Source organism: Eubalaena glacialis, chromosome 5 (genome assembly GCF_028564815.1).
Source record: "Eubalaena glacialis isolate mEubGla1 chromosome 5, mEubGla1.1.hap2.+ XY, whole genome shotgun sequence".
NCBI lineage: Eukaryota > Metazoa > Chordata > Mammalia > Artiodactyla > Balaenidae > Eubalaena > Eubalaena glacialis.
In genome coordinates this window covers 3,507,348-3,531,668 of record NC_083720.1, presented here as the reverse complement: position 1 = coordinate 3,531,668, position 24,321 = coordinate 3,507,348, and the positions used below count along the sequence as shown (strand labels likewise).

The 24,321-nt window shown below is 57.9% G+C and overlaps 1 protein-coding gene across 13 annotated transcripts in view; it reads right to left on the bottom strand.

Moving 5' to 3' along the window:
• ABLIM2 (actin binding LIM protein family member 2) overlaps positions 1 to 24,321 on the bottom strand; it is a 154,682-nt gene that overhangs the window by 107,940 nt on the left and 22,421 nt on the right. For all 13 annotated transcript variants that reach the window (XR_009701071.1, XR_009701072.1, XR_009701073.1 and 10 more), the window contains exon 2: positions 6,840 to 6,983. Coding sequence is in view for 8 of the 13 variants with exons in the window: in XM_061191940.1 (XP_061047923.1) it covers positions 6,840 to 6,983 (144 nt within the window). In the remaining 5 variants the exon portion in view is untranslated. The remainder of the gene's footprint in view (positions 1 to 6,839; positions 6,984 to 24,321) is intronic.

The following is a 24,321-nucleotide window of genomic DNA, read 5'->3' as shown; positions in this document are numbered from 1 at the left end:
CACTGCCAGCCCAGGTCCTAACCTAACCTCTGCCTCAGATGCTCCATCTGGAAATAACAGGCCCACGTCACCGGAGATTCCTCCCTGCCGTGACTTTCCACAATTCTGCCATGTGATCCCGTTCCCATAAATGTCCCTGGAACGCAATCATTTTGCCCCATTCCCTTGTCACCCCCAGTCGCTAAGACCAGCTCTGGGTGTGGCTCTTCATGGTCCCCATGTGGTTGTGTCCTTGTGGACAACCCCACCTGCTGTTACCAAGTTACAGGCAGAGCTGGTGGCCTCTTCCCCCAACACACACACACACACACACACACACACACACACACACAGAGGCTTCCCTCCCTCCTGTTTCCTTCGCTCTTTCTGCAATCATAAGCGTGCTCAGTCCCGCTGCCACACAGATCAGAAAACGCCTGCTTTCCTGAGGTCACACATGGTTGTGGCCTCATCTTTTCATCATTTCAGAGTCGGGGCCGTTGTTTCCAAGGCACCACGAGCAGGGCTACAAAAGATTCTGGTTGAAAACAAATGTTCTAGGGACTTCCCTGGCGGTCGAGTGGTTAAGACCCTGTGCTTCCACTGCAGGGGGCACCGGTTCAATCCCTGCTCGGGGAACTAAGATCCTGTATGCTGCGTGGTGCGGCCCCCGTGCCACAAAAGTTCTAAAAACGCAAAACTCCACTATACATAAAAGGTCAAGAGAACCAGATTTGTTTTTCTGTGCAAATTTCAGTTATAGCAATGGTAACAGATCTCATTTTTTCTTGAGGATGTACTATGTGCTGGATGTTTGCTATGTTTCTATCTTACACAGATTCCCATTTTGTAGTGTGAAACTAGAGCTGGCTGGATTTCAAGACAATCCAGAAGCAGACACCCCCTCACACTCTCGTCCAAGCTGCCATGGTCTCGGGCTGGGGACCCGGGCCCTTCTCCCCACCCTGCCCTGGCCTCCCCGCATCAGCACAGCACCCAGTGGTCCATGAAACTAAAATGGACAGGATCCTCCTGTGTTCTTTCTCCCACGGTGTCGGAGCCCAGGTCCTCACGAGGACCCCCTTCCCCCAGCCTTCCCACTCCTCCTCCTCACTCTACTCCAGACACACAGGCCTCGTGCTGTCCCGGAACCTGCCAGGCACACTTCCCTGCTTCAGTGTCACTGCACTGGCTGTTCCCTCTGGCTGCAATCCAATTCCCTCACCTCCTTCAGGTTTTCAAGCAAAGGTCACCTCCTCCACGAAGCCTGCCCTGATTACCCAATTTAAAATAGTAACTCCCTGGCACTCCCGGCCCTGTCTTTATCTTGCTCCTTGTCTTCCCCTTCCTAGCACTTCACTTTCAGCATATGATGAAATTTGCTTGTTTATTTTATCTAGTGCTTATTGTCTGTCTCCCTGCCCTAGAATGTGATCTCCACGAGGACAAGGATGTCTGTTTTGTTCATGGATGCATCCCAAGCAGCCAGAACACTGCCCAGCACGGAGTATGTGCCCAATCGGGTTGTTGAATGGAAACTGAGGCTAAGAAACATGTCTAAGACCCACATGAGCTGGGGGTGGCAGAGGGGGGAATTGAACCCAGACCTTCTGGCATCAAAGCCCAAGCTTGAGGCAGCCAAGACGGTCTGGAGAATTATGTGATTTCTTTCACAGATTTTCAGGTTTAGGTAAACCAAGGCACGTCAAGCCAGTCCCTGGGCGGCAGGAACCCAACACACCGGAATCTCTTGGATCAGAATTAGACACAGTTGTCTTCTGTGCTAACAGACCCTGCTTCGGTTGGCCTGGCAACACACCCACCCAGGGACAAACACGGCTGGAGTCAGTCAGTCCCCATCCTCCCATTACTCTTTGCCGGTGGAGTGGATGTGTGACCTAGTTCTAGCCAGCAAGTCATACAGGAAGCCTGTGCGGGCTTCCAGGGAAAAGGTTCTCCTCCCTGACTGAAGGGAGATTACCGTGATTACCCAATCAGAGTAATCATGCAGGGGGAGGGCCCCTTTGCCTATGCACACCCCTGCCCAACTTCTTCCCCAGGGCTGAGTGTCAACCTGTGAGGATGTGGTGTTTGGAGCTACAGCAGCCATCTTGAGACCATGAGGAGAGGCACTGCTGACATGTATAAGATGGGGGGGGAGTTGGGGGTGGGGAAGTGTAAAAAGAACCTAGTCTTTGATGACTTTTTTGAGCTGTTAAATTAACCAACTCTGGGGGTGAGGAGGCTACCTCCAGAATTCCTGTTAAGATGATAAATATCCATGTAACTTAAGACACTATAAGTTGGGTCTTCTTTTTTATTCATCCAAGAGCACCCTCAATGATTCACAGACTTTGCATTTTCATGAGAGCCTGGATAAAAGATCAATCTAAGACTATGCAATCCTCAAGCTTAAAAAAACACAACTTCTTAAAAGCTTGCAGGACATCTCAGCTGCTCCCCGTCATCCTTCAGCAGGTGAAGCAGACATGCCACCTACCGAGGGCAGGGGCCCCGCTATGTCTGCAGGCTGACACGGCACCTGGCACAGAACGAATCTGTGGGTGAGCGGATGCGTGTCCACCCCCTCCTCACTGGGACGCAGACCCTGCTGGGGGTCCTGCACCCCGTCCCACCACGCTGGGTCTGGGGCAGAGCTGAGGCTCGTGGGAAGGGCTCCCCCGACTCTCGCCAGCTGCTCCCACAGGTGACAACCAGGCGAGTCACACATCACCCTTGCTTCCTCATCTTTAAGTGGAGATAACGCCTCAGCCCCCCTAATACTGGGGACTCTTGGAATCGGGCCTGTGCGCCCACAGACTCCTGCCACTGCCACCACTACTGTGGCAGCCCGCCTCTGGAGGCCGCCAGGGACAGAGGGTGAGGCCCGGGTGCCGGCTCAGCACTGCCCGCCCCGGCTTGTTTCCCTGCCCGGGCTGCCGAGGAAGGGGTCACAGCCATGCCACGTCTACTTAGAAGGCTGGAGCTCAGAGGAGGACACTGGGGGAGGGCCACCTGGGGCAGTCCCCACCTCTGACCAGACCCCGTGGGTCACACCAGGTGACGGACTGGGTTCTGGGCAACTAATGCCTTTTATCAACTTCCTAAGGACTGCGCTCCCAGACAATCCTTTTAAATACAGTGGGCACCTCTCCTTTGCCTTTTAAAATCAGCTTTTAAAAAGAGCAATCTAATGGATTTGGCTTTTCAGAAACAGAGCGTGCATCTGTAGGACGGTAGAGGAAATTAAACCAGGCAGACCCCACGATCGCCTGGGAAGCTCTGATGAGCAGAAGAAAAGCGTCGGGCCGGGCTCCGGCCAGGGCGTCAGGTCACCCGCTCCACAGGAAAGGTCCCTGGATGCTGACGCAGCCCTGTGGTCCTCGAGCCGGAGGCAGGGGGCACAGAGTCATGGGCGAGGGCGGGGGCTGTGCTCTTGTTTCTGGAAATGCTGAGGACTCACCATCTCCACACCCACCTCAAACCGAGGGTCCCAGGCCCTCCCACTAGTCGGGAATGGTGCAGCCCACCCGGGGTCCCCAGGGTCACCAGCACTGGTGGCTCCTCGCCTTCCCTGGGTCACCGGTGTCCTGCAGACCCCCGTGTCTCCTGGCCAGACTCCAACCTCCTCAGGGCCAGGAGGCCCCGGGGCATCAGGGCCATTTTGGGGGTGTCCCCTTTCACAGCAGAAACATCCAGGCCGGTGGTCCTCAAGTTTTCAAACAACGGGACTCAACACAAGTCCACACACAGAACCTGTGACTTGACGTGGCTACAGGCAGAGCTCCTATGGGGGGTGGGGACTCTACCTGCTGCCTTCCCCCACCCAGGAGGCGCCTCCACGGAACCCAGGATGGAATACCCTCATTCAGGGGCCCTGGAATCAAGCTCTGGATGTGCTCCTGCATCCCCAGGCCTCAGCTGCCCCCTCTTGAGTAGACAGGCACGCGTCCCTTACTGGGCTGCTGGCAGAGTGACGACCGCCCCTGCAGCCAGTCTGACGTGTGACGTCTATCCATTCCAGCACCATCTGTCTGTGACTGGTCCCCAGCGGGAGGACAAGGGGTGTTTTGTGGAAAATGGGAGGACCAAGAGATAAGGATGGAAGATCCAGGGCCAGGGCAGCTGCCGGCTCGTCCCTGGGGAGACTCAGAGTGGCCAGCAGGCTCCCCACGTGGACACCGACGGGGGGACCTGAGCTCCCAAGAAACCCGGCTCACAGCCCCGGGCGGCACCACGGGGGCTGCCCCATCATGTGGCCCGGCGGGAGCCTGGGCCCCGGGAGGGATGGGGGCAAGGTCAGCCCTGACACTCGCTCCTTCCAGAAGGCCTGGCCGGCCTCAGGGTGTACGTCAGAGCACAAAGTAACACCGTGTCCACCCAGCCAGCCAGCCCGGCTCCTTTCTGTCCCACTGTCCACGCTCCATGTGCCCATCAATCCAATCTCCCCCCCATCCCCCTCCCCCTCCCCTCACACTCCATCCCCCCTCCCCCCGTCCCTCCTCCTCCATCCCCTCCCCACTCCATCCGCTTCCCACCTGTGTGCGCGGCTTGAGGGTCAGTCCCCGTGTGCACCAGCTGAAAGCAGAGGTGACTCGGACACTGATCCTGCTACCTGGTGCCAGGTAAGTTCATCCTGGGTGATGGGGCAGGCCAAGGCCAGTCTGCCTGGAAAGCCGGCTCTGGCCCCTGCAGGGCAAATGGGCTAGAGGTAGGGGGCCAGCTGGGGACTGATCTGGGGGTGGGGGGCAGGCGGGGCGAGGGGTGGGGAGCACTGCTGGAACACAGGGTTTCCTCTCCTTCTTCCAAAGCACGTGCGAGGTTTGTCGCTGCTCTCTGATTCGGTGGAAATACCGTGTGCCCGTTTATCCGCATCTGTCCGCCTGTCCCTCTCTCCCCCGCCTTTCTCCCTCTCTCGTTTGAAGACCTTCCGGTCTGGAGTCTCCCAGCAGCTGACTGGATGTGCCCCCTCAGAAAAGAAGTGCCCCCCCCGCCTCAGTTTCCCCAGCTGGGAGAGGACGGGTGTGGACACGGAGATCTGTACTTCCGAAACTCCAGGGCAGCTGGGCGAGGCAGCAATACCAAAGCACAGCATCTGTCTTCGCTCACTGATGACCGTGGCCTCCCCGATGCTCCCTGCCCTCGGTCCCCCGGCCCCTCCTCACCGGGACGCAGACCCTGCTGGGGGCCCTGCACCCCGTCCCTCCACGCTGGGTCTGGGGCAGAGCTGAGGCTCGTGGGAAGGGCTCCCCCGACTCTCGCCAGCTGCTCCCACAGGTGACAACCAGGCGAGTCACACGTCACCCTTGCTTCCTCATCTTTAAGTGGAGATAACGCCTCAGCCCCCTCTAATACTGGAGGACTTTGGAAGAAAACACACGGAAAGCACTGAGCTCATAGGAAGCGCTCAGCAGAGGTGAGAGAAGGTGAGAGAAGGTGAGAGAAGGAAGCCTCCTCGGCAGAGCCAGCAGGCTCCCTGGCAGCCCCTGAGGTTCAGTCCCCCTCCTTCGGCCCCGCTGCACCTTCCACACTGCACCCCACACCACGGGCACAGGCCTGGCCGCCTCCGACGGCCCAGCTCTCCTCTTCTTTCTTTGGCTGAACTTAGAGCCGAAACGCCACCTCCTCCATGAAGCCTTCTCTGGAAGTTCCCAGATCCTTCCCGGTGGGCCACCTTCCCAGCACTCGGCTTCTACCACTAACACCCACTATTCCCGGCGAGCTGGTAGATTTATCTCCTCACCAGACCTCACCTGTCAAAGCTAAATCTCACGCCTTCCTACTTAGCGCCTTCCAAAGCCGGGCCTGGTGCCCAGTAGGGCCTCCTGAGACCATGGTGGGCTGAGGGGACTCAGGCAGTTAACGGGCCCCGTGGTGCTGATAAAAGCCACAGCGCTGGATTATCTTACACGTGATGTATTTCCCATCTTTGCCCATAAAGCCCAGGGGCTCACTGCCCCCGCGGCCCGTCGAGGCCCACATGCGAATGTCTGTGCATCTCTGGCCGTCGTTTCAAACCCACAGGAAAGCAGGCTGTGAATGACACCGCTTGCTGTCCAGAGGTAACGAGGGGTTTGCAGGGCCATTAAAAGAATTCTTTCTTTAAAACTGCAAATTCTTTGGGTTTGGACACTGTGTCAAATTGGTTTGATCTGCCCATCCCTTCCCCAAAATGCTGCTTTTCATTTATTCTCAGGAAACTAAATGCAAATACACGAAACCCCATTGTACACGACAGAATATGCACTAACTTTGGCGTAGGGAGAAAGGGCAGGATGGAAGGATGCTCCGAGCAAAGCCTGGCTCAGATAGAGGAACTTCACGTGATTTGTTTTACTTTCTTCTTATCTTTTTGGTATTATCTGAATTTAGTGATATTCGTGTTATTTTTTATAATCAGAGAAAAAGCCATGTTCATTTGGAGTGAACAGTAACGTTCCCAGTCCCGCTCTGGGAGGGTGCGGGGCGCCCGAGGTTCGTGGCCCAGCTTAGGTCCTGTGCACCCTGCGGTGCTGCGTTCACGCCACCAGTGATGGCCATTTACTGTGTGGCAATGGGGTCCAAGTGGCCACTTTGCTCTGGCCAGTGGATCACGGACATGGCTACAGCCATCCGAGGACACTGCCCGGGACCTGGACCTCGTCCTCTGACCCTCCCCCTTGGGCAGATGCCCCCGTCACCCCCATAAGGGACACGGGCCACGCTGAAAAGATCACGCTGTTGTATGAAGGTTTGGGATCAGTTTTTCCAGCATCCCAGATCTAATGAGTTTCCGGGGCCCAGCGTGGCAGCTGGGAGGCGGGCTCGGCCACACGGCAGGGCTGTGCCTGGCCCCATAGCGGAGACGGGTCGGTGCTCACCTTTGCAGATGAAGCACTGGATGTGGAAGTACTTGCTCTGCACCCGCAGCACCTCTCCCCTGCACACGTTCCCGCAGGTGTTACACAGGATCGCCGTGCTGGCCGGCTTCTCCGGGGGGCTGTGGGCAGCCTGCGGCTCCGACACTGCGGGGAAAAGGCACTGTGTTAGAAAGTGGGACATGCCGGGCACCGGTGAGCAAACAGCAACGGTGCGAGGACTCGGGGCCCAGCGCATCTCCCAGCACAACCCAGAGGGCGTCGGGGGACCAGCGGAGGTCGGGTAACGTGAGACCCCGACGGCGGTCCTGTCCCCCACCTCTGTGTGCCCACCTCCCAAAGGGCAGCTGATCCCCCTGCGGCCTTGACCCAGCACGACCGTGGCCCTCAGGGGCCTGGTGAGCTGGCCAGCCCTTCTGCAGCCAGGGACCCAGGTCTTCTCTTCTGAGAGTGCAATAATCACATCCTCCTGTGAGCTCGCTTTGAATCCCCTCTGTGCCCTGGGGACAGTGACCTGAAATTGTCACCGTCCCCCTTAGAGCCAGCCATGACCTAGGATGGCTGAGGAGGCACTGGAGACCCCCAGAGGGACAGGTCAGGGTGGACGGTCAAAGGGCCCGACTGTGGGGCTCCTGGGGTCTGGGCAGGGCCGTTGCTCACCCACATCCTCCAAAAGTGCCCGCGGAGGCCGGGCGTGCAGGACGCTGGGGCCTACGGCGGGTCTGTGCTCGGGGAGCTCCAGCCCAGCAGTGGCGACAGCCAGGGGAGCACCAGCTGCAAGCCAAGCGGCAGAGCTGTGGTCGGGGGATGCCTAGGGGCTGGGGACCAGCTCTCTCCCGGCACAAGGAGGAGGTGGAGCTGCAGGCAGAGAGCACAGCCCACGACGGGGCCCCAGCAGCCCGGATCCACCTCCCACTCAGGACCAGCCCAAGAAGGCGCAGCCTGCCTCTAGCCAGTCACCTGGGACACCCCTTGTAGCAGCTCCCCAGGCTCCCCAGGCTCCCAGCCCCCATCAGAGGCCCCTGAGCCCCCTTTTCTCCACTGGGAAGCTCGCTCACTCCTCTACCTGACTCTGGGTCTCTGCCAGGCACAGTGACAAAGGCTGACCCCCCGCTCAGCCAGCTCTGAGCAAACAGCCTTTGCCTTTCTCAAGTGCGGGTCTCCGCTTAGATCCACATCTTCTGTCCCACGCTCCCGTCTTGGTCTGGGGTCACTGACCTGAGGCTGAGGCAAGGGCAGGGTGCAGGTGGTGTACCTAGGGGACCCCGGGTGGCAGGAAGGAGTGGGGGCAATGATGGCATGTTGTTGAGCTGGTCACTCCCTCGGAGCCCCTCCAGGGCATCCCTCAGAAGGAAGGGGGCCAGGGCACCGGTCCTGACCCGTGGTGAGGGTTGCCCCAAAGCTAGAACTCCTGTCTCTCTTTCCTGGGCTGAATGAGTTCTGAGGTTTCAGCAGAGGCTGAAAGATCCAGGGAGCCGCGGGCACCTGAGTCGGGGAGTCCGCAGGCCCAGGTGCACCGCCCACCTGTACACCGCTGGAGCCATAGGGGGGCCCAGGGGAGGTGGTGCGGGCCCAGAAGACACCCGCCACCTGGGATGCCCCAGATACACCACGCTTCATTGGAGAGTTAAGCGTATTCATACACACACACACACACACACAATACACACGCAGAGACACAGACATATACGTACATACACACAGAGACACATACGTACACACAGAGACACATACATACACACAGAGAGACAGACATGCACACATACACACACACACATTTACAAAATCGCTAAACACCAGCCCTGATTGAGTATCAGGCCCAGAAGGTCTCCTCATTCCTATAAAAGCGGAGGAGGTGGACGTCAGACAGGAGGACATTTCTCCATCCAGTTTCCAGCCTGCCCCCCAGGCCCCCCAGACCCCGTCCCGCCCTGGGAGCCCCGGATCCACAGCACAGGGCTCCCTCCTCTGGGTCCCGCCCGCGAGGGCCTGGGCCACGCTGGGGACATCAGGCCTTCCAGGAGGAGGCTCTGAAGACCCCAAGGGTAGCAGGTGCCAGCTGTCTGGGGACAAAAGCCACACAGCCTGGAGAAGCAGGTGCCAGAAAGGAGACGATGGGCACAAAAAAATCATTTGGTGTCGCCCTTAGTACCCCAGGCCCAGTGTCAAGGCCTGCCTGCGTTTCCAAGGGTGTCAGGACCAAACGGCAAACTGGGTAGCGCAGAGCCCAGTGAGGGCCCCAGAGTTCCGTCTGCCGTCCTGGGAGCTGTGCTGACACGTCCACTTTGGTTTAAGTGTCAACATATGATAATCACAGAAACTGCCTCATCCAGTACTTAATAAAATTGGTATAAGGGGGCAGAGAGCAAGGATGTCCTGGGCTAGAATTTAAGACTCCCTGTGTGCAACGAGCCATTGGACTTGAAGTTTGAAACCTCAGGCAGAGCTGGCTCACGGCTGTGCACGGCCCTGGGGCTGCCCAGGGCTCACATGGGGCTGATGGGGTCCTGAGTCACCCCGTCCACACTGAGGCTAAATCAAGATTTGAGGGCGTGGCCACAAAGATCTTCAACACGATTATCTTTTCATCCATTAGGCATACAAAGGACAATGTGCCTCATGTCTCCATGAATAGCCAGGCAAGGTCTACCCTCCACCCACGTGGGGGGGGGGGAGGGAATCGGTGTCAGAGCCCTGGGGGCAGACGGCCGGGTGCAGCCCAGCTTCACCTCCTACATGCAGTAACCTGGAACTCGCAGCCGTCTGTCCATCTGCCATCCGCCCTCTGCTCACAGCATCTGCCCCATGGGATGCTAGGACCATGGGCAGAAATGTTTGTCTAGCAAGCAGCCCAGGGTCTGGCAGACCATAAATGCTCAATACACAATAGCCATTGTCATTTTCAAGGATACACAGCCTGACATCACCAGTTTCCTGGTTACTGGAAATGCTGTTTGATTTGGGGTGAAAGCTGCTTTAGGAGGATCGTTTTTATGGGAGCACCAACTCTGCCCGCCTGGAGCATCCTCCAAAACCTCCTGGGGCCTCTGGTGGCAGGGCGAGAGAGCACGGTGCTGTCCCCTGGTGGTGGGAAGTAGACACTGCATAGAGGGGGCCTGTCTGTGCAGGTACCATCCGCGCAGGTGTTCCCTCCAGCCCGCATCTGCCCCCTTGGCCCTGGGATCACAGCCTGAGAATCCTGTGGATTTGAGGTGTGGGCCTTCTTACCCCTCAGGATGGACTTATTCCTCGAACGTCCTGCAGCTGCCCGATTGGGTGCTTTGCCAAGGGGACTGGTGCTCACAGCCGGCAGAGCAAGTGCTGTGGTCACTGCTGCTGCCGCCCAGCGAGAGGACTGGGGCCAGGAGCACCGGCCCAGCTGGTACGTGACTGCAACAAGGAGGGATCGGGACCCTCACGTGGCAGGACAGGACAGGAGTGGGCCCCTAGACAGGGATGGGGTGGTTCTGGCCAGACCTCATTCCATCAAGAACTATCAAGACATGAGCTGTGAAGCCATCCGAAGGCACCTCAGATGCATGCTACTAAGTGACAGAAGCCAGTCTGAAAAGGCTGCACACCGCGTGACTCCAACCCTATGACGTCATCAAAAAGGCAAAACCACGGAGACAGTAAAAGATCAGTGGTTGTGAGGGGTGGGGAGGGAGGGATGAGAAGGTGGTGCACAGGGGTGAATACACGTCATTATACATTGGTCCAAACCCAGAGAACACGCAACACCAAGAGCGACCCCTGATGTAAACTGTGCATTCTAGTTAATAATAGTATATCAAAACTGGTTCATCAGTTGTAACAAATGGAGCACACACAAACATTGCAACAATGTAACAGGCAGATGCTAACAGGGGAAACTGGGGATTTGGGGTGGGGTGTATATGGGAACTCCTTACTTTCTGTTCAATTTTTCTATAAACTGAAAACTGCTCTAAGAAATAAAGTCTATTAAAAAAAAAAAACAAACTTAAAAGAGAGAGAGAAACGGAGAGAGATGCGAACTACCACACTCCAGACCTAACCCTGAAGGCAGCAGGCTCATTTCTCTACAATTTCTGGATCGGCTGTAACATTTCATTTAACAAGTCTCTGACTGCGATGATAATAATAACGTAAAACATAAAGTCAAGTGGTAAGGATCAATCACATGGGGCCGTGACTACTTAATCCCCCCGGTGATAATGAAATCCCAGCCTGCGGAGCCTTGCTGGGAATAAAAGAACGATTACCGGTAACATCAGCACAGAACTCACGTTCACAGTGGAGGGACGTGGCTTCCTCGGGTCTGACCCGGCAGTTGCTGTGATCCCGCCTCTATAATCCCTCCGGGTACTGTCCTGATCTGCCACCAGGTACGGGGCCTGGAGGAGCCAGGACGGCAGCCGGCAGGGCCGGGTTTGGAACCCACCCACCGTCCAGGGGCAGCTGTGTGACCTTGAGAGCTGATTGAGCTCTGAGAAGCCTTGTTCACAACTGTAATTTGGAGCCTGGTCTCAGGAGGCATCATTTAGAACCCAGTGAAGTGGAGAAAGCTTCTGGTACAATGCCTGACAGGTGTGGGGACCAACTGCTGCTGGCTTAGTCCTTCCGGGTCTCAGAGGCAAACCCGTGACTTGGGGGTGGGGAGGGGCAGAGGCTGTCGGGAGGGGGCCACACCTTTGCTCCCTCAGCAGCCTCATCAGCAGCTTGTCTTAGGTTTGTCTTCGGCCTCGGTCAGTGGCTGGGTGGGTGAGCAGGAAGGGGGGCAGCCTGCACTGACCCCAGCTGCCCCCCTCCCTGGCTGTCACCCTGGGAAGGCCACGTGACCATACAGAGCCTCAGTTTTCCCTTCTATAAAATGGGGGTAAGTATTCCCGAATGTGGGACCCTTGTCTGGGTCAGATAAGAACACACATGAAGCCAGTGACCACCTGGGCGCCTGCTGGGTAAGGCAGGCACAGGAGGCAAGGACTGTGACGGAGTGCAGGTGACACAGTTGCTCCCTCCAGAGAGGGTCTGATGGCGACCTCCGGATCAGTGGGGGCTTCTCGACACTGACCTCTGCTCCCCAGCGCTTGGCCCAGCTGTGCCCAGTCCTGATGCTCCAAATGGGATCCACCCAAATCCAGCACTGGGCCTCGCTGGTGCTTGCCTTGGGAAGCAGGCATGGTGGCTGAGCCCCACAAGCATCACTGCCAAGGTCAACGTCAAGCTCTCAGCTCCGTGTCCATCCTGGCGGGCGGACCCCCAGGACGCTGGGCAAGAGCGTCAGGGGGCTTGTAGGTTTCTTTACTTCGATAGACGGAGCCTCAACACCCTCTGCCCAGCGAGCTGGGGGAGCTCGCCTCTGGCCGGGTTACCCACCAAACACTCCATTCTCCCCTCCACTCCATTCGCACAGACCCACCTGGGTGCGGTTTCCCACTTTGTTCACAGAAATTCACCAAGCTGGCATCGGTCAAGACGCACAAGCAAATGTGCCATGTGTTCCTGTCATGGGACCTGGAAGCCAGCTGTGATGCCACCTGAACACGTGTCCACCATCTCTCCTCCACAGGATCCTCGCTTGTGCAGGGAGCATGGCGGGCCCTGCCTTCTGCCAAGGAGTGTCTACCCTGACCCTTCACGGTGCCCTAACCACGGAAACCGCTGCAGGTCACCTCGACTTCATTCTGACGGCAAAACTGCAAGGTGCTCGGCCAAAGTGCGTTCAACTCCAAACACCAAACAATAAGGCTCTTCTTCTTGTTTGCTGTTCATTCATTCATTCACCCAACAAATGTCTGAGACCTACTATGTGCCCGGATTCCACTGGAACAAAACAGACCCAGTCCTGGCCATCATTTGGTCCATACCACACCCCACAGGAGTGGCCTATCACCTCCATTTCACAGACGAGGACATGGTGGCTCAGAGATGCACGGGTATTTTCCCAAAGCCACAGGGCTGGATTAGGGACTCAGCTGGGGTCCCCCCTCAGGTGTCTGACGCCACCATCCCCTTTGCCACCTGCTGGTCTGCAAGTCTCAAATCATGGGCTCGCTCGTTCACCAAACAGGAAAAGAGGAGCTGGTGGGCATCTGGGGAGGCGGGTATGCAAACTGGCCAGGCACGAGTGTGGCAGGCGGCAGGAGAGGGGACACACTGGGCCCAGGGAGTGGGCGTGGAGGGGGCAGGTGCCCCTCTTCTTCCAGCGATTCATCTCATGTCTCACCTCCCAGACAGCACAGCACACGTTGTTCTGTGGTCCTTGGGGACTTTTTCAACTGTTTATCTCCGCTCTCCCTCAAAGGCTCTGCATTTGGTCCTGTCCCTTCTCGAAGGGCCCAGTTAATGCTGGACCCCCGAGCAGGCATTGCTGGGTTGGCCAAAGACCAACAGCCCACGTTCAGTCACGTTCAACAGCCCAGTTTTCCAGGGTTTGCTCTTGAGGCAAATCCACCTTGATATCAGGAGGTGGAGCTCCCTGCATCCTTGGGGATCTAACTGGAACCCATGCTCCATCAGCCGGGGCGGTTTTGTAGAGCTCTCCACCCTGCTCTCTGTATTATGCAAACAGCTGGCTTGGGGTTTCCACATCGTATGACTCTGTTCTACTGTTGAAAGCTTTGTATGACCATGCATCACACCCTCTCCTGAGAGTCCCATCTGCCTAGAGCGGCTCCCAGGCTCACCGTTCTCGCCTCCCCTCAGGCCTTTCTTTCTAACCGTGACAATGAGCAGAGAACTATGGCGGGAGGCACAGGGCTGTGGGGAGGTGAACCTGTGTGTAGTCAGGGAGGGCTTCCAGGAGGAGGTGACACAAGATGCACAGGTGCTTTCTGGGACAGCAGCAAGCACACATCACCGTGCTCATCTCCATCACAATACTGACCATGTTGGGTGGCCCTTGCCTACTGGCCATCTGCCTACCTGGCCTGAAGTCCCCCAGGGCCAGGGGCCAGGTCTGAGAAGTGCGTCTCCTTAGGACTGGGTACCAGTGCAGACAGAGCAAGGTGCACTCAGCCAGGCCTGGCTGGGAGACGGCTCTCACATACCACGTGGCCACAAGCATCCTTGCAGCTAGCACGCCCTCCAGCACAGGGGTTTCTTTAGACTGGTTTTCTAAATATGGAGTTAATGGCACAAAGGTCTTAGGGGGTCTGTCTCCCCTGCCCTCAGGACGTCCTCTATAGGTTTCTTCTGGTTCAGGAATAGGCCGGGGCCTCACTTCCCACCCTCCCAATCGTTATGTGTTGGAAAATCAAGCCAAATCACACGTCATTACTTCCATCTTAACCTCCTTAAGGGCTGACTGCTAATTATAACCAGGAGCCAGTAAGCGGCTCTCTGTTCCCACCTGTTCTCACCAAGGCCATCAGCAGCCTGGACCCAGCCAGCCGGCTGCGAGGGTCTCAGGCTGTCCCCGCACTGCCAGACCTGTCTGACTCTTCAGGCACGTCATTCATCTGTCCTCCATCCAGCGAAGACAGCTCTGAGCTCTCTTTGCACTGGGACAAGTTTACTACCTTCTGGGTCTGGTTCCAGAAACTGGTCCTGCCTGCTCCAAATTCAACCAGAGCTGTCCTAGCCGGTTCCCATGAGGCTATCTCACTTAAATCCCCCAGGCGCCTGGGGCCCAGCTGCTTAGCCTGGGCAGATGCCAGGTTAGACTGCAGGCCAGCTGTCCTGGCCCCCAGTGACCAAGGGCAGAGCTCAGGTGGAGTCACTGGGGGGAAAACCCCAGATTCCTGCTTCACGCAGGGACCCCCATAGCCAGACATGATAACCCCACGGTGACCAGGAAGAGCAGCCACCGTGGATTTCCCAGGAGGCTTTTAAGGTCCAACCAGTGAGGGCAATGGGAGGCCAGCTCTGGGCCAAGGGCTCTGGGTGGCCATTCACCCCTGGGCCTCGCCTATCACCTGTACAGGGCAGCCACAGCTCTGTGATGGAGTGGGGGTCAGAGAGTGCAGGCAGGGAGTGGACACCAAGCCAGGCACACAGCAGGAGCCCACCCCGCAGTCCCCAGGACCCAGGGAGTCCTTGGACACTGACCTGGTGGCTGGTGAGTCTCGGGAGACAAGGGCACACAGCTGCAGAAAAACACCCTGACGCTTATGTCCAGAGGCGCCCCCTAAGACCCCGAGCAGAAGCTGGCCACTGGGAGACATGTCCTACAGTCCTAGCGAGGCCCGTCTTACCTAACAAGCTGCAGCAGCCCCCTTGCCCTCCCGTCCCCCCTCCCCCGCCCAGTGTCTAATCTGAGTTGATCTCTAAAGGCTCAAGTATCTGAGAAGTTCTCCATTTTGACCCAGTGGGACAGTGTCCCCTTGAGTCCCACGGAGCCCAAGGCAAGGGGACAGCCAGGACGATAGAGCCCCCAGACAAGCTCTCCAAGCTGGCCAGATGGCAGGATCAGGGAGGGTGGTGTTGAACACAAGCACATGCAGGTCCCTCCCCTGCTCAGGAACCTTCCATGGCTCCCCAGAGCCCTCAGAACACAGCTCAGCCCCAGAGCCACCACCGAGCCTCCAAGCCCAGTGCCCACCTGGTCCCCTGACTTATCTTCCACCGCCCCATGAGCCCAGACTCCCTCCCAAAACTGTCCTCAGGGGTCCCAGCACCAGCCTTGGCTCCCACCGTCCCCTCCTGGGGGTGCTGTGCCTGCCCATCGTTGCCTGTGAAAACCCAGCTCAACCTTCAAGGCCCCCGTCCAGGGCCTCTTCTGTACCGATCCACTGTGTGCTGAGCGTCTCCCATAGCACAGTGATCTTGTAAGAACCTGTACCCATTTTACAGGTGTGAAAACCGAGGCACAGCAGGTGAGGGGACCTGCCCATCGTCCCCCTGGGTCACGGACTGTGCGACCTTGGACAAGTCAGGTCACCTCTCCACAATGGTGAGTGAGCCTCTGACTCGCAGAAGATAGTCTGGGCTCCCCAGGTGGAGACACCCCTGGAGGCTCCTGTCTGCTTGCCGGGTCCCCTTAAAGACCTATGCCGGGCCAGGGAACAAATGACCCAGTTCACCTGGGCCATCCTGGGTGCTGCTTGCTGTCCCAGCACGATTATTCGGTCCAACGTGTCTCAGTTTGGGTAATGAATCCAGGGTCCCCATGCCCACAGTGGCGGTGCTGATGCTTGGGTCCTTTTCTGGCAGGTCAGGGTCCCAAGACCCCCCCATGACCGAGAGGTGGGGGGACATTCACGAGGTTAAACTCCACTGACCCCAGGAGGCCGAAGAGTCAGAAGGGATTTCTAGCTGAGCGAGAAGAGCTTGGCTTCTAGATTCCAGCCAACTCAGCTCAGACCCCCAGGGGGCCCCGTGAGGTGGGGTGGAGTCCCTGAAGCCCCAGGACTCTTCCTGTCCTGAAGCAGGGGAGCCTTCGGACAAAGTCACTCTCAGCCATACCGTGATGGCCATGGGGTCACGAGCAGCCCCACTGAGCCTGAAATGAGCCTCTTACTCAGGGCTGGGGCCGGGGGTCGGGCGGTGGAGGAGGGGTGGCAGGAAAAGGAAAACCAGCGAGCTGCCCTGTCTCCCTCACTCTTAGAGTGTGTGAGCTGGAAAACGATGGGGGGAGCTCCTACGAGGCCACAGAAAGGGACTCGTCTGTGATGGATTGAATTACGTCCCCCAAACTCACGTGCTGGAGTCTTAGCCCTCAGCACCTCGGAATGTGACCTGATTTGGAGAGAGGTGACTGAGTTAAAGTGAGGCCATTTGGGTGGGTCTGGATGCAATATGACTGTGGCCTTATAAACGGGAAACTAGGGCACAGAGACGCACAGAGGGAAGATGGTGTGAAGCACAGGGGGAGGACAGCCATCTGCGAGCCAAGGACAGATCTGTCCTCACAGTCCTCGGAAGGAAGCCACGCTGGGAGCACCTTGATCTCGGACTTTTGGCCTCCAGAACTGTCCAAGAATAACGTCTGCAGCATTTGTTACGGTGGCCCCAGGAAAGCAGCCCTGTGGGGAGAGAGAGCTGGAGCAGGGCCTGGGACGTGCTGGCTCCCCGCTCCCGGTCTGAGCCTGTCCTCCTCTGTAGCAGGGGATAGTGACGCTGCCCCAGGCTGGGCTTCTGGAGGCTGGCACATGGCAGGGGCTTGGCAGGGGTGGTGCGTGCTGGGTTGGGCTTCTGGAGGCTGGCACATGGCAGGGGCTCGGCAGGGGTGGTGCGTGCTGGGTTGGGGGGTTCCTTCCAGAGGCAGAAGCTGGCAGAACACGGCAGTGAACAGCCCCCTGGAAGCTCAGGCTGCCCACAGGGGCGCCCAGTTACCTTCAGCTTGAGTTTCTAGCAACTCACAGACTCTTGAAGCTTCTAGCAGCGGGTCCAGGTGCCCTGGCCACCCACGTCCCTGGAGGGTGTTATTTCATCGCCGGAAGAGCAGCCCTTCCTGACCGGAGAGGTGTCTGAGGATCTCACGGGCAGCATTCCGGAAGGTCAGGGCTTAGTGGGCACCTGGGCCCATCCCCTCTCCCCACACACAGGGGGAGCCACAGATGGCAAGTCTGAGGCCAGGCCAGGACCAGGGCTTGGGGCTCTGGGCTCCCAGGCCAGTGCATGTCCCTGGTGTCACCTTGCCGTGAGCCAGGGCGGCCACCACTGGACCAACCAGTGACCTCATCTGGGTCTTCAATGTATGCCTCGGGCCCAGCACACAGAAGATGCCCCATAAAGGTTCCTTAAATCTAATGGGAAACAGGGAATGCATTTGGTGACTCAGAGCACAGTACAGTGCCCTGCGGGGGTGAAAATGAATAGTCTGAGTGACAATACCGTCTTTCAGCTCTTCTGCCCAGACTAACGGCCAGGCACTGCGCTGGGTGATTTCCACCAATGACCCGGGTCACAGAGCTGGAAATGGGCACACAGCACAGCTGGGACTGGAGCCCAGGCCTGCAGGACCCCAAGCCCCAGCTGTCAACTCCCACCGAGAGGGTCTGTGAGGGCTGAGCTAATCCCGCCAGGGACCCTTACTCTCCAGGCGCTGTGCTGTGAGACACCGCAGCGTGGGAGCCCATATCGTACAGATATATATACATATAATGCTTTCAAGGTCCACCCCCGTTGCAGCAGGTGTCAGTGCTTCATTCCTCTTTACGTCCAAATAACTGTCCACTATATGAACATACCACATGGACCCATTCGTCGTTGATTTGGGGGTTGTGTCCACTTTGGGGCTGTTACAGATAAGCTGCTCTGACCATTCATGCACAACTGGTTTTGTGCGGACACGTTTCCCTTTCTTGCTGGGTCATATGGTAACTGTTTAACCATCTGAGGAAGTGCCAGACTATTTTCCTGAGTGGCTGAACCATTTCACCTTCCCACCAGCAGCTTCTCCACATCTTTGCCAATATCGGTTACTGCTGGTCTTTTTCATCACAGTCACCCTGGTGGGTGTGAAGTCTGTCTCACTGTGGTTTGGATTTGCACTTCCCGGTGACTAATGATGTTGAACATCTTTTCATGTGCTTGTTCACTATTTGAATATCTTCTTTGGAAAAATGTCTATTCAGATCCTTTGTCCACTGAATTTGGTTCTTTTTCTGACTGAGTTATAAGGGTTGTTTACATATTCTAGATACAAGCCCCCCATCCGATATATGATTGGCAAATATTGTCTCCTATTCTGTGAGTTGTGTTTTCATTTTCTTCATAATGTTCTTTGCAGCACAAGCGTGCTTAATTTTGACGAAATCCAATTTATCTATGTTTTCTTGTGTTGTTTGTGTACGTAGTGTGATTTCTAAGAAACCACTGCCCAATCCAAGATCACAAAGACTTATCCTTATATTTTCTTCTAAAAGTTTTATAGTTTTCTGGGGTTTTTTTACTTTTAGCTCTTATTATAATCTTACATAAATAGAATCACATTTCCCTTACTGCTGTTTTTATCACAAGATGCCATTTCTTCATCTGTGAATCGGGAACAACAGTGCTTATTTCACCGGGTTTGTGCAATTTTTAATATTACTATTGTTTTGCCCTTTGCCATCAGAACTACGGCCCATCATCTGGTGAAAGCACAGCAGGGAGTGAAGGACATTGCGTTCTCAGCCGAGCGGGGAGACCCGCCCAACCACCAACATGGAAATTCCATTTGAGAAATGAAGATCGTCACATGTCTCAGCTCCTGGAATCTGCCGCTATTTTCAGAACAATCCAGTACACTGAGCAGGTCGGGGGATGTTACCTGACCCCAAGCCAACTGGTGCTGTAAGGCCTGGAGTGAGACCTCCATGGGGGGCCGAGCCTGGCCAGGCCAGGGGGCACCCACAGCTACACGCTCTGGGGGGACCAAGATGGAGGGTCTGCGATGCTGGTCCACAGCACCCTGGGAGGGAGGAATGTAATCACCCCCATTTTACAGAGGGGGTCCTTGAGCCCCCCCGGAGCGGGGAAGCGCCCTGATCAGGGCCACAGTGAGGTCAGGCCAGAGGCAGGGCTGGACGCTTCACTGGTCTGGCTTCAAAGCCATTGCTACTGCCCCACCCCAGAGCTGCTTCCTTCAATAAAAATCTCCTGAGTCTCTCAGCGTGTGGGATGCTGACGGGGACATATGGACGAGGGGTCCCGGGTCCTGCCTCTGGACAGACTCCGCAGCCACAAAGGCGGACACCAGTGAGGGGTAGGCTCTGCCGTGGCTGCCCAGAGAGGAGGGGTCCACTGGGCACCGAGCCTCGCGCCAGGATGGAGGCTTGAGGACTAGGGGTGGGAGCATTTCAGGATGGAGGCTGGACCCCGGCTGGAGCCCCTGCACACCCTGGGCTCACGGAGGCTCTACCCACCTCTCTGCTTCTGGGGCGCCAAGCTCCTTTCCCTGTCCCTCCCCCTCCCCTCCTCCATCTCACTCTCCATCCCCCTTTGTCTCCTCCTCCCACCCCTGCCCCTGCCCCAGAGCTTTCTCCCTGTCATCCTCACCGCAGGCCACCGTGTCAACAGGTGGGGTTTGAGTGGATTACAAGTTACTTATTGTTTCTGTCTAACTAGCTTGATGGGCCCCGTTCTTTGCGTCGACACCGGAAGGACTGAAGTCTTTTATAATATTCCTTAAGGCTGGTTTCTCAGCCTCGGCCCAACTAACATTTTGGGCTGGACCCCTCTTCTGTGGGGCTGCCCTGTGCACCGCCGGATGGTGAGCGGCATCCGCGGCCTCCATCCCCCAGCTGCCTGTGGCACCCCTACCCCCGCCAAGTTGTGACCATCAGAAGTGTCCCCAGACGTTGCCAAACGTCCCCCCCGGGAGCAAAATCACCCTTGGTTGAGAACCAAGAACTGCCTTAAAGGAAAGAAGAAAGGGAGGGCGGGAAGGGCAGGCACAGAGGCCGAGGGCCCAGGGACTCGGCCCAGACTATAGGATCCAGCACCAACACCCACCACGGTGCAACGCTGGACCAGACCCTTCCCTTCCCCGAGTCTCAGCCTGCTCATCTGTAAAACGGGTCACTGCACAGGGCTGTCATCAGGAGTTCACAAGAGAGTCCCCGAGGCCAGGCATACAGTCGGCATGCGTGAGCGCTGGTCCTCTGTGCCTTTATAAACAGAGGCAGAGCTCACACTGCCCCCTTCGTGTTGGACCCCGAGCTTATTTGGGGGACTCGAGACTTCCAGTTAGAAAAGAAGCCGTCCTCTTGGGCTGATGGTCCCAGTGGACAGGGCAGTGTGGGCCTTACCTGTCCCTCCTCCAGGCATCCCCATGGACTGTGGCCTCCACCCGAAGGGCCAGCACCCTGGAGGCTGCCGGCGGCAGCTGGGTGACGGCTTGAGCCTCTGAGGCCAACATGGCTCCAGAAGGACATGCCAGAGGGTCACGTGGCAGCTGCCCACCCTCATGCCCGAGGAGGGACGGGCCAAGCCCTTCCCAGCACACCGAAATAGACTCCCACCCGGCTCCAGAATGCACCTGTTCCCAGGCGTCCGGGAATGGGACTTTGCAAAGGCAGTGGGGGAGGGACTGGGGGAGGGCCGGGACCATCTACTGTCCCATGTGCCAGGCGTAGCCCACAAGCCCTCCCAGCACCTCCCAGCCAGCACCCGTGTCCTGGGGCTGCCTGACAAAGCGACAAAGCCCCACAAGCTGGGGGCTTCATCAGCAGACATTTATTCTCTTCCAGTCTGGAAGCCAGAAGCCCAGAAGCCCAAAATCAGGGCGTAGGCAGGGCTACGCTCTCTCAAAGGCTCTGGGGGAGGATGCTGCCCTATATCGGCCAGTTTCTGGGGGCTTGTGTCCACATCACTGCCATCTCTGCCTCTGTCCTCACATGGCTGTCTTTTCTCTGTACGTCTCTGTGTGTCCTTTTCTGTCTCTTATAAGGACACCAGTCACTGGATTTAGGGCCCACCCTCTTCCAGGATGACCTCATCTCCATCCTTATGTTAATTACATCTGCAAAGACTCTATTCCAAATAAGGTCACAGGTGGACCCTATTCCAGGTGGACATGAATTTGGGGCCGACCTACTTAACCCACTCCACAGCCCCAGCGTGCCAGAGGGTAAACTGAGGCTTGGGACGCTCAGGAGACCAACGGGAGGCCGCTGGGCATGAAAGGCAGCATTGGGGTCCTGCCCGGGTCTGGCTGACAGCCTGGTCCCTTAGGTGACCCCCGTTCTCCTTGGTGCCTCTCTGCTAGACTCGGCTTTAAGATCTCCTGGGGCAGAAATGCGACGTGACCTGTCAGCTGCGTAAGCAGGAAGCACCGCCTTGCCCCCAGCACGCGGCCGCATAGAACCCACAGGCATCATCCTGGTTAATCATGCACGTGATGTGTGCAAACCGAGCCTAGTGAACCCGGGCCAGGACCCCACAGCCGAGAGGCTCTGGGGCCACGCCCTCAAGCCCGAGTCACATTTCCCATCACTCTGCCTGCCGAGGCTCTGGGTGGGCCGCGTTACCCCTCCAAGAGCACCCAGCAGAAAATACCTCATCCCATCGGCTCTGAAGAGTCACAACAGGTGCTGGCAGCCAGCGGGGACTTTCCTGGCCTGATCTGACTTTCATTACTCACACTGGTCTGAAGCTCTCCACGCAGCGGACAGGGGGTGGTAACCAGTATCCCTGCAGCAAACTCCAGGGCTGCAGAGCATCACCGCCCACGGGCCCCGCAAGTGGGCACAGATGATGCATCCCAGGCAGAGGATGACAGCCCCCCGTGCTTGTTAGTGAGAAGCGTTTCTCCACTCGCTTATTCTGCAGCTATCTACGCCCTGCGGCCCGTGCCCAGCTCAGGGCAGAAACGACAACAGTGTCGGTGACAATGACAGCAGCCCCCCGCTCAGCAGGCCCCACACACTGCACCACACCTCAGACAGGAACTGTCATGTCCCTACTTTCCCAACCTGAGAGTCAGACGGGGAACGAGGGGCAACACGGTGGGTGACCAGTGCCCGATCGAGGGTAACACAGAGCGAGCTCCCGGAGGGTCGAGGGGATGCCTTGGAGGAGAGAGCCCCGGGAGATTCAGAGGCCAAGGGGCAGCTAGCTGCTCAACAGCGGGAAGGGCGAGCCAGACAGAGGGAACAGCCTGTGCGAGGTTGGAAAGGGGGCGAGGCCAGTCTACATTCCCGGGAGGACGGGCGCCCTCGGCTGCACGGGGCTGGGGTGGGGGGGTGGGCAGGGGCCAGGGCAACGGGCACTCCATCGAAAAGCATGGGTCTCACCCTGAGAACGAGGGAGGCTGAGGGTTTGCTCAGGCGTCTGAAAGAGAATCGTAGCAGTAGGAGCTGTGGGTACCATCCATCCACTGGGCAGGCGCTGCTCTGGCTCTGGAAACAGCACGGCACTGGACAGTCACAGGGACCCTCAGAAGGACCCCCTCCCCCTCCCACGAGCCCCGCCTGAGGACAGCGTGGGCGCGAACCCCGAGCCCGCTGGCTCCCTCTGCCTTCGGGCCACACTTCCCCAGGGCCGGCATCCTCCCCACAAGGGTCCCCCACGGCCTGGTGCCTCCTGTCCGTCTTGGCCGGAGACCAGGACACCTGTGCATGGGACCATCTGCCACAACACTGCAAGAAGAGCCTCCCAGGAGATGGGCATGTTAGCGTAGGGGCTTCTTGGCCCCTGGGACCCTTGGGCAGAAATCAGCGCAGGGCCTGGCTCGTGCCTCTCCAGGCGTCTGCCCGACCCTCAGCTGCCTGCTCCCCACCCCTCACACCAATGCCCCCATGGAGCACAGCTCCCACGCACCTTGCTCCCCTATCTGTAGTGGCAGCCGGGCCCCTGGCTCGTGGGGACCCCTCCCCTACCCACAGAGGTCCAGGGGTCCAGAGACCCATGGCCTCCTCTCCCACGGCCTCAGGTGGTTCCCAGGGCCGAGGCGTGGAGGGGGTGCCTGCCCCTTCCCCGTCAGTTCTGGGTGGAGGGGGCAGGAGGGGCGGCATGGCCAGCACCCATGGGGAGGAAAGGCCGTGGCGCCTGGCCTCGTGGGAGCTTCCTGCCCCGTGACCTCTCCAAGGTCCCCGGTGTGGTCTGAAGGCAGAGGACCAGGACCCAGAGGAGCTTACGCTAATTCTGGATCTGCACGTCCCATCCTGGGGCCGTGACTGGCTGGGGCTGGGGAAGCAGTCCTCTTCCCTCCTTGACCCTGCAGGATGGGCCCCTCTTCTCCTCTGAGGATGTGGTGGTGTGGGGGTGAGGCGAGATGTTGTTCCTGCCCCACCTGGAACCTTCTGGACTGATTCTTAGGAAGAGTCCCAGAGAGGCAGAGCCAGGCCCTGAAAACCCGTGAACGCCAGGGTCAAGGACACGGGGGATATGCACTTGGAGTCAGGTCCTCTGTCACCGGCCAGTGGCTTCCAAACTGTTCCAACATCAGCGCCCAGAAAGAGGGGTACACCAGGCAGTGGCCTCACAGGCACAGGTGTGCACACCTGTGGGATGAACTGAGCCTGGGCTCTCCCTGCATCCTCACCCTCGCCAGGGTCTCCTCTGGGGGAGAGGGTTCCTCCAGTCCCATAACTTTGTGTTGGCTCACGCGGCTGGCTTGGCCATTGCACGCGGGTGGAAGTGACAATGTGCCAATTCTGAGTCCAGGCCTAAGGTGGCTCCCTCTGCCCTACTGTGCTTCTGTCTCCCTACATGGAGTGCATCCCCAGGCCAGCCTGCTGGTCCCAGGAGGAGGGTGCGAGATGGGGCAGAGCCACCCCCATGGAGCCTAGCCTGGTCAGCTGAGCCCCGGCCAGCCCACAGGCCCCCAGCCAGGATAACTGATTGCTGATTTCTGCCTCTGAGCTTTGGGGTTGTTTGTTCCAAAGTGTATTAGTTTCTTGTAGCTGCAGTAACAAACCAACACAAACCGGTAAAACAATAGTTCTGGAAGCCAGAAGTCCAAAATTGGTAGCACTGGGCTGAAATCCAGGTGTCTGCAGGGCAAGGCTCCCTCTGGGCTCTGGGGGAGGGTCCTTCCTGCCCCTTCCAGATCCTGGTGGCAGCTGGCATCCTTGGCTCATGTCCGCATCACCCCATCTCTGCCCCTCCCCCCATCCCATCCCCTTCTCCTCTG